Below are 17,642 nucleotides of genomic sequence, written 5' to 3' on the forward strand. Positions count from 1 at the left end.
TATTGGCCATAATAAAATGTAATGTTTCATTGTTGTTACAACTAACCCAGAGTCTTGTTGTTACAACTAACCCAGAGTCATGTAGCCATGAACTAGCTCACCTTACAGCTAACAGGCAAAACATTAGCACTAACAACTTGCATGCAAAATATCTACACAGACACACAATAAACATAATAAAAGATTGATGAGTTTAACTACAAAGCAGAAATTCCCATAACAAAAACAAAAAAAGTAAAAAAAGTAACTTTCTTATCTCAAAATTGTTTTTTCCACTCTAACATGTGCTGTGTCAGCCACAGGGCTCTACTTTATCACATGTGGAATAAGAACTAAACTGAGCATGTGCGAAGTGAATCAGGTGATTTGTAACTAGTTCCTGACTGGACATATTGGAATTGTTACAACTGACCCGTGTTACAACCATCCCCGGTCTCCCCCTATATATACTTTTTTGTTTATAAAAAAAAAAAAAAAAAAACGTAATTATGAGAAGTGCCCTTTATTTCACTTGAGCCCCTGCCCCTCAAAATGTCTCTGCACGTCCCTGGATGAGACCAAAATAGAACTTTTTGGTCATAATTCCACTAAACGTGTTTGGAGGAAGAAGAATGATGAGTACCATCCCAAGAACACCATCCCTACTGTGAAGCATGGGGGTGGTAGCATCATGCTTTGGGGGTGTTTTTCTGCACATGGGACAGGGCGACTGCACTGTATTAAGGAGAGGATGACCGGGGCCATGTATTGCGAGATTTTGGGGAACAACCTCCTTCCCTCAGTTAGAGCATTGAAGATGGGTCGAGGCTGGGTCTTCCAACATGACAATGACCCGAAGCACACAGCCAGGATAACCAAGGAGTGGCTCTGTAAGAAGCATATCAAGGTTCTGGCGTGGCCTAGCCAGTCTCCAGACCTAAACCCAATAGAGAATCTTTGGAGGGAGCTCAAACTCCGTGTTTCTCAGCGACAGCCCAGAAACCTGACTGATCTAGAGAAGATCTATGTGGAGGAGTGGGCCAAAATCCATCCTGCAGTGTGTGCAAACCTGGTGAAAAACTACAGGAAACGTTTGACCTCTGTAATTGCAAACAAAGGCTACTGTACCAAATATTAACATTGATTTTCTCAGGTGTTCAAATACTTATTTGCAGCTGTATCATACAAATAAATAGTTAAAAAATAATACATTGTGATTTCTGGATTTTTTTTTTAGATTATGTCTCTCACAGTGGACATGCACCTACAATGACAATTTCAGACCCTCTCCATGATTTCTAAGTCAAGTCAAGTCAAGTCAAGTATATTTGTATAGCGCTTTTCACAATACAGATTGTATCAAAGCATCTTCACAGTATTAAATTAAAATAATACAACAAGGTTTGTTTCTAGTGGAATTTATTTATTGATAAAATAAATTAAATATCCCCAAAATATCCCCAACTGAGCAAGCCAAAGGCAACAGTGGCAAGGAACCGAAAAACTCCATCAAGTGACCTAATGATGTCCTAAATCTCCATCAGGTGACCTAATGGAGTAAAAAAAAAACCTTTGGAGAACCCAGGCTCAGTCGGGGGCCAGTTCTCCTCTGGCATTTATGAACTAGAGGCCGGATTGTAGTTTGAACTGTAAGATTAAAAATATTATATGAATGCCTGGCTGAAAAGATGCGTCTTTAATCTAGTTTTAAACTGGGAGAGCGAGTCTGAGCAACGAACAGTATCAGGAAGGCTATTCCAGAGTTTTGGAGCTAAATGTGAAAATGATCTCCCTCCTTCGGTTGATCTGGATATCCTAGGTATGACCAAAAGCCTTGAATTTATTGATCTTAAAGAGCGCGATGGATTAGAGGGCGATAGAAGATCCGTCAAATAGACTGGAGCTAAGCCGTTTAGGGCTTTATAAGTCAGTAGCAATACCTTATAAATATTACGGAACTTTATAGGTAACCAATGCAGTGATGATAAAATCGGTGATATATGATCATATTTTCTTGATCTAAGTGGGAGAACTAGCAAAATAGCAGGGTGTTCAAATACTTATTTTCCTCACTGTATATGACAGAGCACCAGAAGTGATTTCACCCCCATCTGGAATGGGTTTCTTACCACAGGAAAAAGTTGAATGTTGAATGCAGAATGTCTCTTGGGTAAGGTTAGGGTAATGAGGTATTTACAAAGATATTGAATTAAAAAATGCTAGTGCATCATCTTCTTCACTGAATTTAGTGTAAGTCATGGCTTTTCTCTGTCAGTTCCACTGCATGTCTGCATGTTGGAGCGCCAAACTCTCTGATCCGCTAACATCATCCAAAAGTTCATGTTTTATCGCGATGGAAATTCTGGATGGTAGAAGCTCTCTTGACAGAAAGGCGTCCAAGGAATGAGGCTTGTCCTGTGCCAGTGTGCAGATGGATGCATGGGATGCCAGCAGCATTTTCAGCTGTTCCTTCTCCTGTTGCAGGAAGCTCACCTGCCTCTGCAGCACGACTTGCTCCATGTGCAGGCGCTCAGTCTCCTGAAAACAAATTCACAGCTGGTTCTCATTAGCATGTGCTTCTGGTAATTACGTAACAGTGCCAAATTCCCTGAAACACACTGCTGGATTGTCCAATGGAATTGTTTCCATTTTCTCAATTCATAATTTTCACATTACGTCAAACACTCAAACACAAAAACTCAAAAAGGCTTTCCTCCATTGCCCATCAGTAATTTTTACCAGTCAATTTTGTACTAAGTACTAATATAGTGAGACCAAATTCTACACTTGTGCATACTATGTTTGTGCAGGTTTGATTATGAGCCCAGAATATAAATGAAACATGCAGATTCTCATTAAGGGTTTTTCCATAGAAAACAATTATAAAGAATGTGTTGCATTCATATTCTGGGTTCATCTGCTTGTCTGTATTGCTTATCATATTCAGTATAAACCCTACCGATGATCTTTTAGTATCACATATTTTCACGTTTAGTGTTTTTGAATGTCCTTCTGTTTTTAGTGATTGAAATACTGCAGCAGGTGCTGTATATGGATCACAAGCATCCAAAACTTGCAATTTGTTCACATATTTTTGTTTTTCTTATTTTGAGAAGTGATCTATATATTCGTGGATTAACAAAATTAACAGGCCTGTGCCGCAGTTCTATGGATGTTTTGCCCCCCAGGTCTTTGCGCCAGTCATGTGACTGAAAACTATTAATTGAAACTATGAAAACATTAATTTATGTGTTGTTAAAGGGTATACCCAAAAAGGAAAATTCTGTCATCAATTACTGACTCTCATGTCATTCCAAACCTATAAGACTTGTGTTAATCTTCGGAACTGTTAGGGTTCTATCTTGTTTTCAGTAAATGTGTCTTGGTTTCATGTATTCCCTTTCAGGGTACGTTTACACGACTACGATGTACAAAAAACGTTTTTCCTTTGCATATTTCGCGTACAGACTACAACGTTGTTAAAGCGATCCCCGTTCACACGGATCAGCGAAAAACGACTAAAAACGCTGCACTATCATGCCATGCCAGAAGTTGGCGATGTCACTTCGTAAAGAAAAAACTCGCCTATAGAATGAACATGTAATACGCACATGCATGATGTCACTGTTTTCACAAATTCGTGTTTTTGTAGTTTACATGGAGACAATAACGGAACCGTTTTCAAAAACTTGTACTTTGATACCCGTTCTCAAAAGTTTGTTTTTTCAGGCTCCCAAAACGCCATTGTCATGTAAATAAATGGCCAAACTGCATAAAAAGTTTTCAGGTTTTAGTTGATAACAGTGTCATGTAAACGGACCCTTAGTTTAGTCTTTATTGAGCCCTAGTTGGTTTCCTTAGTTACTGATTTTGTTCACCTGTTTCTCGTTAGGACCCTCATTTACTCCGTTCGCTTCAGTGCTTTGTCGGTCCTCATTGTTGGTAAATGTAGTTAGTGTATTTATACTCTGTGTATATTCCTGATTCTACTCTCTGTGTTCATTATAGTATCTTTTGGTGAGTTATCCTGCATCATGCGTTTGTTCACTACCACAGTGTTTGTGACAGAATATCCAACCTAAACAAAATGGAGAAGGATTGTTTCCTCCAAAATGGCTGGACGCTGGAGGAAAATGTAGAGGGCTTCCTAGAGCTCTAGAACGAGGCATGCTGGGACAAGAAACACTCAAACACCTCTTCTGGAGTGGGATGGACAATATACCTGGCCAGATGCTGCTGTTGAGGCAGCATCGCTGTTCTTTCGCTGAGTTCGTAGACTACACCTCGTGACTATGTGGTCCTCCCTCACCGTGGGAGTCGTTGAGGATAACAACACCATCTCCCTGGCACACGTTCCATCGACTGCAGCAATCTTTCTACCTGCTTCAGACAGATCTCTTCGTCCCAGCCTGGAGTGTCCTAGACAGCATGGGAGATCTTACATTGCGGATCTGAATTTGATTCCCAAGCCCACCACAGATATTGAGCCAGAGTTAGCACCTGTCGTGAGCCAGAGTTAGCGCCTGTCACTGACCATGTGTGAGAGCCGCCTCCCACCACATAACCAAGGCCTCCTAATGCGTCCATCTCTGAGCTAGAGTCAGATAGAACCTCAACCTGAGGCTAGAGCCAATAACCAGGTACATCCTGAAGTCCGGCTATGGGGGCAGTCTTCTCAAGAGCCAGTCGAGGAGCGCTGGCTCATCAAAATCTCGACGGAGCCAGCACACCTGGTAACCCTGTTAAGACGATCCTCTCCCACCCTGTCACCTGCCCACCCCATTGTTTCCATCACTGTTGGCTCTGCCTAGTCCCTCGAAACACTAGATGATCAACTTTCACTCTGTCACCTGCCAACCCCATTGTATACATCACCGCTGGCTCCGTCCAGTCCCCAGGACTCACCTACACAGCTAGGGTCGTGCAGCTCCTTGGATAAGCCCCCGCCACAAACTCCCACCAACTCTCCAGCTCCACCTCGGGTCTCCTCTCTACCAGCCAATCTCTGCGAGACTGATCCCCTGGCTTCCCCTCTATGCCCATGACTCCACTTCAGCCTATCAGCTCATTGGCTCACCCTGGCTCTACTCTTCCTCAGCTTCGTAGTGGTCCGATATCATTCGGGCTCCACCAAGCTCCCTCTTCTTTCCGGCTGTGCCTTAGCCCTCCACCAATTTGGCTCCACCCTGTTTTTGCCTCAGCCACCCAAGCCGGCGGTGTCATTATTCATTTTCGTCATTATTTTCGTCAATGACATATTTTCACAGATGAAAACGAGACGATAACTAAATAAAAACTAGTTTTGAATGACAAAAACTATGACGAAAATCTTTTGACATTTTCGTCAACGAATAAAAACTAGACGAAAATGTTAGATAGTGACGATTTGGGAAGCAATCCAGTCAGAACTGATGTCCTGCATTTATGGTAGATGCGCACAATTGTACTGTGACGTGATCTACCCAGCGGCACACGAGTTGGCATGCGCTGCATGTCTCATAAAACGTTAAAAATGTAAACATCTGGGAGAATGAGTAGAGCAGACATGAAGATCTGAATAAAAGTGACGACGCAAAAAAAGAGCTATATTCGGTACTGTTTTCTGTGCACACACACCCGACCCGATACCCGAAGCGTGCAGCCATGCACATAGACACCTATACAGCGCGCGAGTACAGAATTGAGCTCTCTTTCCTGTCTGAATGGACAAATACACACAAATATTATGTCTAAATGTCCGTTTTGGAGAGTATTCACATAAATTATGTCGGTTATGTCTTAAACAGTTGTGAGTGTATCTATGTGCATGTCATTGGACATGAACCGATGTCTTAAAGTGACAGTGGGTAATAAACCTAATGCGGTCTGTGTCCTTAATATTGATCAAGCAACAAAAGAAAAAGAGAAAAGCATTCACTGCTCGTTAATAGCTTTAATAAGGATTAATTATATTTAGTTCATACAAATAAATATGTCTGCTTGAAAGAATAGAGAATGATGTATGCAAGTAGTTATAAAGAATTCATATATCATTCATTGAAAAAAAGACTGTGTTCTACTTTAGGAAAAGTGGTTTTATTTCATTTTAAAGATTTTTTTAAGTTCCAGTAGTTAAATCTGTATCTGTAGGCCTATTGCACGTTCAAACTTTAAAATCATTCATATTAGCAGGTTAATATATGTTTTCTCCGGGAGTACATATGGGTTTGGAAATTTTAGAGAAATTCTAAATAAATGCATTTAAATTGAAACCCATTATATTTTAGTCGACTAAGTCTACTGTAGATTTAGTCGACTAAAATCTTATTGTATTTCGTCGACTAAAACTAGACTAAAACTAAAACAATTCAGATGACTAAAATATGACTAAAACTAAATGGCATTTTAGTCAAAAGACTATGACTAAAACTAAATCAAAATTCGCTGTCAAAATTAACACTGCTTTGCGGGGGTCTCCACTGTTGCTATCTCTGTCTCCGTCTGTTGGGCCCCAGGGTATGTTATCTAGACAGTTAGCTTATTGTGCTGTACTTTTGTTTTTCTTTTCTTTTAGTTTAGGTAGTTTGGTTAATGAGGAGTTTGATTGGTTATGTAAAGCAATACCCTATTTTTGATACCTCATTTAAAAAAATTAGGTATTTTTTTCTTTTGCTTAAATAAACACTTGTCTATTATGAAATATAATGTGGTTATTTAGGTTATTGTTGTGAAACAGTTCTGGGGCTTGAGACGGAGTGGTTTCATGCTGTTGTACACTCATTCACCACCATCCATTTTGCTGTTGCGTCCCTGCTCTAGACCAATCAGGAAATCGTAACAACATTCTGAAGCATCCGAGTTTTGGATGAATTGACTTTTAAATGACAAAATCTTTCAGATTTCATTAAAAATATCTTCACTTGTGAAGATGAGCGAAAGTATTGTGGGTTTGAAATTACATTGGAGTGAGTAATTGATGAAAGAATTTATTGTTACTATTATTATTAATCCCTTTAATACCTGGGGCCGGTTTCACAAAGATAGAATTTGACTATGGCTTAGATATAGTAGATAGTCAGACTTCAGATAGACTAAATCAGACCGTTACACAAAGCACTTAAGACTCTGACTATCTTAAGTAGGACTACACTGCAATGCATTCTGGGTAAAATAAGACACTTTTCAAAACAAAAAACATGGCGGATCGAGTAAGCGTATTCAACAGCTCAGTGCAGTTTACCTAGGGTTGCTACCTTTGATTTGTGAAAAACCGGGACAGTCAGCGCTTCTTTGTTTTTGCATGATTTTCCAGCGCTGTTTTTCCTTCATATTTAACTGAATTTTTTTAACTGTAAAAAATAAGTGTATTGTCATTGTCAAAACATTTTAGTAACTAAACTGAACTGTATTAGGTTTAGTGACAACATGTTACAATGTTTATGGTACAATTTCTGGTAAGCTACATTTTTTTTATTATTGCTTGAAACAAATTTCAATTCAGTTCAATTCGTGTGATTTGATTTAATTGACTAATTTGGATAAATATTAGGTACACAAGATAGGCATTAATTTTTCTCAAGAAAAAAAAATCTCACCTAATGCTAAAAACATACAGAGATCCCTATCAGCTGGCAGTATTATTTAAGGTTAAAAATAACTCAAATTAAATATAATGTGATTTTTATTATAATAACAACTTTATTTAATGATAAGTAAAAATATAATAAATATGTAATATAGTAGCCTACACATGTTTAGCAAAATACTCTCCATAGCTCTTTTTTTCTAGCCAACAAACGTGCCATAGCCTATATGGTCATTAAATGGCTTTCCTGAGATAAATGTTATGTGACAATTGTTCTCCAGCTGTTCTATTGACCCTTTTCGCAGTTGAAAAACACTGATTGATCGATATTTATGATGAATAGCCTACACATTTCGGTAAGTTGTAGGCTACTGTTTCTTTTAACATTGTTCATTCGTGTTTATTTACTATTAGCTATGATCGGTTCACGTGCCGCTAAGGATCTTTCACGTCACATTTACAAACGCCAAAACGTTTTATTGTTTGAATTTCGTAATAAAATTGACAGAATCTGAGAGCTGAGATTTTTTTATATATCATAAGTAACCTGCTCTGTCTAGTCTGTCGGTCTCCGTGTCCTCTTTGCTTCGCGATTTTTCTGTGCGTGAGAAAATGGATGTGTGGCGTGAGAGCGTGTGGCAGCTCTGCAGTAACAGTAGAAGGAAACGGTTTAATTTGAAACCAGGAAATTCTACTTTAGAAGTACATTTTCACAAAAAAAAAACGGGACAATTCGTGTCCCGGGAAAGAATATAAATTTTCCGGGACTGTCGCTCAAAAAAGAGAACAATCCCTGGAAAACCGGGACGGGTGGCAATGCTAAGTTTACCCCAGCGGAAAATGTGTTTGTTGGAGGAGTATAAATGACGGAGTATGTTTTTATGTTTCCACTGTTCGATCGCGCCCGTGCCTCTCTCTCTCTGACACACACACACACACACACATTCCAGCATTGCAAACTTGACATCGCAGCCTGTTATTATGCACCATTCACACCAAACGCGAATAGAGCGTCAAATTTGCGTCTATCGCGTCTAGTTCGACGCTTGAACATTTTGAATCCATTGAGGTGCTACTGTGTCCAAGGCGAATAGGACGTGCGTATAAAGCGAGCGTTTGAAGCGAAATAGACGGGCGTTCAGAGCTATGACTCCACTATGACTCTACTACCCCCTGAGCGGTGCATGCATTTCACGCATCGCCCGTGACGCTTGCGTCTGCTTGCGTCCACCAACAGTTACAAGGACATTTTACTTGGGAATGTAGTAACAAGAAGAAATGTTTAAATTATGAGCCATTTTCCCTTTTCTTTTGGAAGTTTGCAATGTAACTGATTGTTACTGCTGGTTGCCAAGGTAACATAGAGTCTTAGACCTAAGTTAGCCTGGGGGTAAGGTGTCTAATTTTTTTGGTCTAAATTAAGTCAGTCTTTATTTTTGTGAAACAGTCTAACTTGCAATAGACTAGTCTATGAGCGAATTTTAGACTTGTCTAACACTATAGACCGGTCTAAAATAGCTTTGTGAAACCGCCCCCTGGATGATTCATTCATCATATGTCATTCGTGACAGATTATTTGCACAGTTACAAAAGTCCTAAGTTAAAACTGGACAAACAAGATACATGTTCACCACCCTGCACACTTAATGAAAAAGTTATTCACCTCCTGCAGAACGTCAATAAGTTCTCTTCTACGGTTGCGGCATTTGGCAGCAGCCATCTTGTTACGCTCTCTTCTCCGTCTTCTCTTCTCCTCTTCATCTGGACTGAGCTAATAAAGGAACAAAACAACTGTTATGCAATATAACTATATTGTTATACATAACTTACAGTTTCTTTTTTTCAATCGCTAGGACACATTTCTCAATACTTGGGTCACTCTTTCAAAACTCTTCACACAGTTCTCCTAACCAACTTTCAACTTGGCACAGCAGTTAATTTCCCATTTAAAATGCACTAAAGCTACCATATTGTCTCAAATAAAGATATTCTTCCATAACACTAGCAAAACCAATGACCTAAAAACACTGACAACACATAATAACAATGTTTTCTTTTGTAAAGTTTCTGTACAACACAAGAGTGACACTCTCTGCTATTTATAAGTCACTGCAGTATATGTTACATGATCCATGTTTACATTACAGTACAAAAATATTCCTTAGTTGTCCCTTTTGTATAGATGGTAATGAAATTGAAAGACTAACACCTGTGTAGGGCTTCAGCTACATCTAACAGTTTTGATAGTATTTCATTTTTTTAGACTTAGAATATATTTCAATATGGTATTACAGTAGAAATGCAGCAAAGTACTGTCATATTCAGTTCTCTTACGAGAGGTTCTCTCGTATTGCGTAAGTAGCTTACGCTTCGGGTAAAGTCATCTTTTCTCGAGATATGAAGTCAAAATTTATCCTTAATTTTTATAATCTTGTCAACGCAGTGCAGCAGCAAGCAGACCTAGAGCAGGCATTCTAGCGTGCTCATTGGCTGCCCTGCAGCAACTGCAGCAGCCTATCGCTGAACCCTTGGCATGACATCACGCCCAATGAGCGCGCTCGGCGCGCTTCACGCGTCACGGCCCGTCAGAAGGGGCGTGGCTTAGCGTATAAAAGAAGGCTTGGGGGCTGCTTTCTCTGATTTTTGTCTCTTGAGCGAAGCTCTCCGCATCGCTGGACTCTGAGGAAGCCGCCGTCGAATCAAGCGACCTGCAAGCCGAGGATTCAGCCTGAGGAAGCCGGCCGACTTCGCCGCCTTCAGCCATCCCTGCCTGCTTCGCTATCCGGCGATTATATCCTTTTTACTGCATTCTCGCGAGGCGTTTGATACAAAATGCCTTGCATTTCCTGCAAAGCTCCACTCAGCGACAGGGACCGCCATGTGATCTGCGCTCTCTGCCTGGGACCGGACCACGCAGCCCTCGCTCTCTCTACGGGCGGCTGCGAACTGTGCGAAGAACTGCCGATGTCGACCCTGCGGGCTTGACTCGCCTTGTTCGACGCTCCCGCTGTCTCTCCGTCTGCCTCCACCGGGCCGCGTAAGAAGAAACGCCGCTCTCAGAGGCCACCGGAACCTGTAGCAGCAGCTGAGCGCTCGCCGGAGCCCCTCCCGCGAGCCTCGCTATCTCCTTCTCCTCCCCCCTTTCCCGACGCGCAGCGGCAGGCCTTCGCCCGCACTGCCGTCGCCTCAGGGGATGAAGCGGACGACGCTGCTATCACAGACAGCTGCTCTCTCATGGCCTCGGACAGCGAGGAGTGGTCGGGATCTCACCGCTCCGCCTCCTCAACACAGGAGTCTAGCCGGTCCCGCGCCAGTGTCGACGCGGAACTTCTCTGCCTCCTCACCAAAGCGGTCGACCAACTGGGACTCGACTGGTCCCCACCGAAGGCGCCCACGCCCAACAGACTCGACGGATGTTTTCTGCCTAGCTGCCGCCAAGCGCCTGCCTCTAGGTCAGCACCCTTCCTGCCTGAGCTCCACGCTGAGCTCTCAAAGTCGTGGAACGCCCCATTCTCCGCTAGACTCCGCTCACCGGTCTCCTCGACTCTCTCCCAAGTGGACGGGGCCGCCGAGAAGGGATACACACAAATCCCCCCGGTTGAGGAAGCTGTGGCAACGCACCTTTGCCCGCCATCCGCCAGATGGCGCTCAAAGTCTGCCCTGCCGTCCAAGGCCTGCAGGACCACATCAGCTCTCGTCGGCCTGCTCCTTCGCTGCCGCCGGCCAGGCTGCTTCCGCCCTGCACTCCATGGCTGTGCTCCAGATCCTCCAAGCCGATCTCCTCCGCGAGCTGGACGAGAAAGGCCCGGATCAAGCTGTACTGACGTACCTGCGCAGCGCGACGGACCTCTCGCTTCGCGCCACAAAGTCCGCTGCACAAGCCATCGGAAGATCCATGGCCTCGCTCACCGCCACCGAAAGGCACCTTTGGTTGACGCTGGCGGATATGAGCGAAACTGAGTGCTCCGTTTTCCTCAACGCCCCGCTTTCTCCCACCGGTCTATTTGGCCCAGCGGTCAGCGGGATTGTGGATCGTTTCTCGGAGGTACAGAAGGCATCGCAGGCTATGAACCTCTTCCTGCCCCGCCGCTCGAGCTCTTCTGCAGGCCGCTCTCAGAATCAGCCTCCTGCACGCAGCTCGTCACAGCGCTCTGCTCAGCCTCCGTCTTCACAGCGACGCCAGGGCGGCCGCCCTAGATCGCGCTCAGCCAGCCGTCACAGACCGCCTCCCCCCCGGGGACCCCGGCTCAAGATAGCGCTGAAACCTGAGCCCGCGAAGTCCTCCTAGCAGCCGCAAGGAGGAAAAGATGGCTGAGTCCCGCCACGGCCGGACCGCCATCGAAGCGCCCAGCTCTGTCAGTCCCCTTAGAAAAGGCTACTGCAGCAGCTTACATCGCAGACAACGAGCCAGTAACACAACTCGCTCGCCTGCACACAAACGCCATTTTTACGGCGGCCCAGAGAAATCTCATAAAGAGTATTGTTTCGGGTTTTCCGGCTGTAGAAAATGTGCCCACACCCCTGTGCTCACCACTACACACAAACACGATCTCCCCGGTAACGCTCACAGAGCGCACTCTCATAAACCGAGCACGCGCCGCTCGAGTGCTAAGTGTAGAGAATGTGCCCACAATTCTGTGCCCACACCTACCCACTGCCCGCTCTGTCACACAGTTATCCCGGGACGCAGATCCTCTAAAGCTCCCAAACACTGGCCGTGTTGCGAATGTAAGCCCTGTGTCCGCTCACGAGCGCGCGCACTTACTAACAAACACGTTAACCCCCATGCCGCTCTCGCGCCACGGGTTTCTAGCAACAAAATGTGCTCCGTCCACAGCGACCAAGCCGTTGTGTGCTGTACAGCCGGTCACCACTGTCTGCGAGCCCCCGTATTCGAGCACCGGGGGCGCGCGCGCCGCCCCATCCTCTCTGATACAGGTTCCCCATCCCGCGCAGTGCGGCGATCTGAACCCAGAGACCATTCGACCCCTAGCGATGTGTGCGAAAGCATGGCAAGCTATCCAGGGCGTGTCAGAATGGCTGCTGAATACTATAATGCACGCCAATTCGCTTCAATTCGCTCGCCGTCCACCGCGCTTTTTAGCACGGACCGAGACGAGAGTGAACACAGAAGTGGCGCATCTGCTTCAGGCAGAAATAGCAAAGCTGCTGCACAAGAGGGCTATAGAACAGGTGCATCCTTCTCTGAGCGAGTCAGGCTTTTACAGCCGTTATTTCCTCGTACCCAAGAAGGACGGAGTGCTAAGACCTATTTTAGATCTGAGACATTTGAACAAAGCTCTCATGAGACGGCCGTTCAAAATGATCACAACCAGGCAAATCCTCGCGAAAATTCGCCCGGGAGACTGGTTTATCTCTCTCGATCTGAAGGACGCATATTTTCAGATCCAGATAACACCCCGTCACAGGCCATTCTTGAGATTCGCCTTCGACGGTCGGGTATATCAGTACACCGTCCTGCCGTTCGGTCTATCTTTGGCACCCCGTACATTCACGAAGTGCATGGACGCGGCTCTCGCTCCCCTGAGAAGACAGGGGATGCGGATACTGAACTATCTGGACGACTGGCTAATTCTGGCACAGTCAGAGACAGAGCTTTTGTCTCACAGAACAGCGCTTCTCAGCCATCTGGAAAGCTTGGGTCTCTCGGTCAACTGGACCAAGAGCTCATTACTGCCCCGTCAGTCAATTTCCTTTCTCGGAATAGAACTGGACTCGGTGGCTATGATGGCCAGATTGTCGGAGCAGCGCGCGCGCCGCATTCGACATCTCGCCGCGTCTTTCCAGGCGGGCAGTCAGACTCCGCTGAGGACATTCCAGCGAATCCTGGGGCATATGGCTTCAGCTGCAGCAGTGCTCCAGCTGGGCTTACTGCGCATGCGCCCGCTTCAACGCTGGCTGAAAGCGCGAGTGCCTCACCGAGCCTGGACTGCCGGCAGCTTACGAGTCAGGGTGAATCATGGCTGTGTTTCAGCCCTGCAGCCCTGGCTGGAAGCCGAATGGTATCGCACAGGAGTGACGATGGGAGTTGTCTCGCACCGGAAAGTTGTCTCGACAGACGCGTCCAACCGAGGTTGGGGAGCGCTCTTCGAGGGCAGACCGGTCTATGACCTCTGGTCAGACCAGGAGAGTCACCTTCATATAAACTGTCTAGAGATGCTGGCGGTCGAGAACGCGCTCAAGCACTTCCTCCCATACCTACAGGGCCACCATGTACTAGTCCGCACGGACAATACGTCAGTGGTGGCCTATGTGAACCGTCAAGGCGGTGTCAGATCCAAAATGCTCTGCACCCTGGCGGAACGCCTCCTTGTGTGGGCTCAGCACTCACTGCGCTCGCTGAGAGCCGCGCATGTGCCGGGTCGCCTGAACGAAGGTCCAGACAGACTGTCCAGGGACAATGTTCCCCCGGGGGAGTGGTCTTTGCATCCCCAAACAGTCCAGTCACTGTGGCGCCGTTTCGGCAGAGCGAAAGTTGACCTCTTTGCGTCAAAAGACAACACGCTCTGCCCAAGGTTCTTTTCAAAGAGCGAGGGCGCTCTGGCCCAAACCTGGCCCAGCGGCCCGCTATACGCTTTTCCCCCGGTCTCTCTGTTGCCACAAGTCATCGGGAGAATCAGGGAAGTGCGCCACACGGTGCTCCTCATAGCCCCGTATTGGGAGAATCAGACGTGGTTTCCGGAATTAATACGGCTGGCAGACACAGCCCCCTGGCCAATACCGGCGAGAAGAGACCTTCTCTCTCAAGCCCGCGGCTCGATCTTGCATCCTCATCCAGAGCGCTGGTCTCTGCATGCATGGATTCTCAACGGATACCCGTTGACTTGCCAATAGGGGTTGTGAACACGATCACACAGTCTAGAGCTCCCTCTACGAGACGGCTCTACACGTCTAAATGGTCTGTGTTTAGTAAATGGTGCACCGCCAAAGGGCTGGACCCACAAGCATGTGGGGTTTCGCGTGTGCTTTGTTTCCTCCAAGAGCTGCTGGACATGGGCAGGTCCCCCTCCACGCTCAAAGTATATGTTGCGGCCATCTCAGCTTTCGCCGACTCGGCGCTCGGCCGCGCATTAGGGAGGAACGAGTTCATCATCTGCTTCCTTAGAGGAGCTAGGAGGATGAACCCCCCGCGACCCCCTTCGGTTTCTATTTGGGATCTTTCCCTGGTCTTAGAGGCCATGAAAGCGCATTCCCTTTGAACCCATGGAAACTGTGGATATGAAATACCTCACGCTCAAAACCGTTTTTCTGATAGCTCTGTCTTCAGTCAAACGTGTGGGTGACCTTCATGCGTTATCAGTTAACGCCGCATGCCTCGAGTTCGGACCTAATGACTCAAAAGTCATTCTCAAACCGAGGCACGGTTATGTCCCCAAAGTTTTGGGCACACCCTTCAGAGCACAGGTCATTTCTCTCTTAGCTTTGCCGGCAACCGGCAGCGAGGTTAACAGTAATCTCCTTTGCCCTGTCAGAGCGCTGAGAAATTACATTATGCGCTCCGCCGCCGTCAGGCGCTCGGAGCAGCTTTTCGTTTCGTTTGGTGGGCGCACCAAGGGTCTCGCCGCCTCGAAACACAGTCTGTCCAGATGGATAGTGGACGCTATTGCAGCTGCTTATGCGTCTAAAGACCTGCAGTGCCCATTGGGCATCAGAGCCCACTCCACTAGAGGCATGGCCTCGTCGTGGGCTTGGTCTAGCGGAATTGACATTCATGACATTTGTACACCGGCGGGCTGGGCCTCCCCCTCTACATTTGTTAGATTTTACAATCTAGAAGTTCCCGCCCTGCAGGCTAAACTTTTATCAGTCTAAGTCTCGCGTAGGCCGGCCCACTTTCTGTGCGCGGGCTACTGCTGTTTGATTTAGCTCTCCTGGTTGAGCTGTACTATACAGGGGTTTGTCAGTCAGACCGGCCGCGCCGCTCTGTACGCCCTACTGTGTGCTTATGTACTTGCGCTAGCCATCCTATTGGCTGCCTGGCTCACACTCTTGTGTTCCCCGGGCTTTCCCTGGGACTCATTCAGTGGATGCTGGGCGCGCACGGCGTTGACAAGGGAGTTCCTGCAGCGTAAGCTACTTACGCAATACGAGAGAACCTCTCGTAAGAGAACGTATCGGTTACCTAACGTAACCTCTGTTCTCTCTAGAAGAGGGAACGAGTATTGCGTAACCCGCCGTGCTCACGCCACAAGCTCACTCGCTTCAAGCGTCAAAAACCAGAGAAAGCAGCCCCCGAGCCTTCTTTTATATGCTAAGCCAAGGGCTCAGCGATAGGCTGCTGCAGTTGCCGCAGGGCAGCCAATGAGCACGCTAGAATGCCTGCTCTAGGTCTGCTTGCTGCTGCACTGCGTTGACAAGATTATAAAAATTAAGGATAATTTTTGGCTTCATATCTCGAGAAAAGATGACTTTACCTAAAAGATGACTTCTAGAGAGAACAGAGGTTACGTTAGGTAACCGATACGTTTTATATTATGTTAAGTTTTGAACGTTAGTTTAACAGTTTTGAAAAGGGAAAACTGCAAATTGGCCTGTATGAACATTGAGAAATGTGTCAGCGATTTTAAAAACTGGAATAATTTATTTCTGTCCTTCATTGCTTTACTGATCTTTATTGATAGTTATAGGCCTATAGAGGAGCTAATTGTCAAACTGGGAAGTAGGAATTTGTCACAAGCGCTATCTCAGTACAAGGTTTTGAAGTTGCAAAACACAAACAGGGGTGAATTTAGGTTAATTGGGACACCTTTTCCAAGTCATCTCAATGGCTACAGTCAACTGTCTATAGACATTAACTGTAACTATAACTATAACTGTCTATAGTTTTTTTTATGTTTTGTTTATCATTTTTGTGTTTGTTTTATCTATATACAGAAATCACTTCTAAAATAAAACTAACCCTGAAAAAATATTCAGTGAAAATGCCTTAATATTTCATATTTTAAGTATTTATACCTGTAAATTGCTTTTGTCGGTTGTTGTTGGTTCCAGTCTCTCACTGGCCATCACTGGCTCGATTATCCACCGCAGCTCTTGCCTCGATGTGACTGCATTGACAGTGGCGATGAAAGGGCTTTTGGAGACCTGCATTTCGATATGTCTGAAAAGGGGAGAGGGGGAAAGAAACATGCTGTAAATAAATTAGAAAACATGGGAAATAGTGCGTTTGTACGTGCAAATATGGTTAAAAACAACACGCGAATTGATTGACGTTTACATAAATTCCACTCACCTGATGGAATTGGAGATTTCGCCTCCAGAGATGCAATTTCGTTCAATTGCGAGATCAGATAGCTCCATTCCAGATTTCTCCAAATTAAATGGTATTTTCCCTCATTTGCTGACGCATAGCCTACATTAAAAAGAAACGTCAAAGCTATCAAGGATTTACCATGGCTGAGCTTTATTAGTCCCGGTGTTGAAATTCCAGTTCCGCCCATGCACTTTTCTTTCAATTCAATCAGAGGAGCAACAGGCATTCGCTGCTGGCCTAGTAGCAATTATTTGACGAATGTCTCCTAAAAAGGGCTATTGCGTCAGGTCAGAGCGCAACCGTTTCACGGGATGTGGAATTGCCTTGCTGTGAGTCGCGTCGTATTTCCACGCACCCTGAAGCACACATCTGTCATTATCCTGCATATCATTCTTCGAGCAATGTGAACTGTGAAAGTTAATTTTTCATCGCTGCTCCAAGGGGACAGCTAGGGTTCCATGCGGGATCCACAGTCTAATTATGGTTCCTGCATTAAGATATAGCCTGATTTATGACTGATATAATTAACATTACCTATATTAGTCACATGATTCCATAGATTTCATTCAGCCTGTGTAATGCAAAAAAGAAAAAACATGATTTATTTATTTATTTAAAAATGTTATTGTAGGATTTATAGGCTATTTATCAGGGTTAAGAAAAATAATAAAGAATAAGTCAATTCTAATAATTAATAAATATGAATAAATAATAATTATAGCTATTTAATAAAATTAAAATAGCATTCTTTCGCACCCTGATATTTTAGAAAATACTTTGAGAAAATGCTGTATTTTCCCTGAATTTGTCTTTGTTCAATGCTGT

General features: G+C 45.1%; 1 protein-coding gene across 1 annotated transcript; it reads right to left on the minus strand.

The window, feature by feature from the left end:
* Positions 1-1,390: 1,390 nt before the first annotated feature.
* fosl2l (fos-like antigen 2 like) lies at positions 1,391-17,288 on the minus strand. Its single transcript, XM_079888758.1, has 4 exons — positions 16,797-17,288; positions 16,520-16,664; positions 9,207-9,314; positions 1,391-2,517 (listed from the first exon to the last, which is right to left on the minus strand). The coding sequence occupies exons 1-4, from the start codon at positions 16,862-16,864 to the stop codon at positions 2,251-2,253; spliced, it is 588 nt and encodes a 195-aa protein (XP_079744884.1). The 5' UTR covers positions 16,865-17,288; the 3' UTR covers positions 1,391-2,250.
* Between the last annotated feature and the right edge of the window lie 354 nt (positions 17,289-17,642).

The sequence above is a fragment of the Squalius cephalus genome, assembly GCF_949319135.1.
Source record: "Squalius cephalus genome assembly, chromosome: 12".
Lineage (NCBI taxonomy): Eukaryota > Metazoa > Chordata > Actinopteri > Cypriniformes > Leuciscidae > Squalius > Squalius cephalus.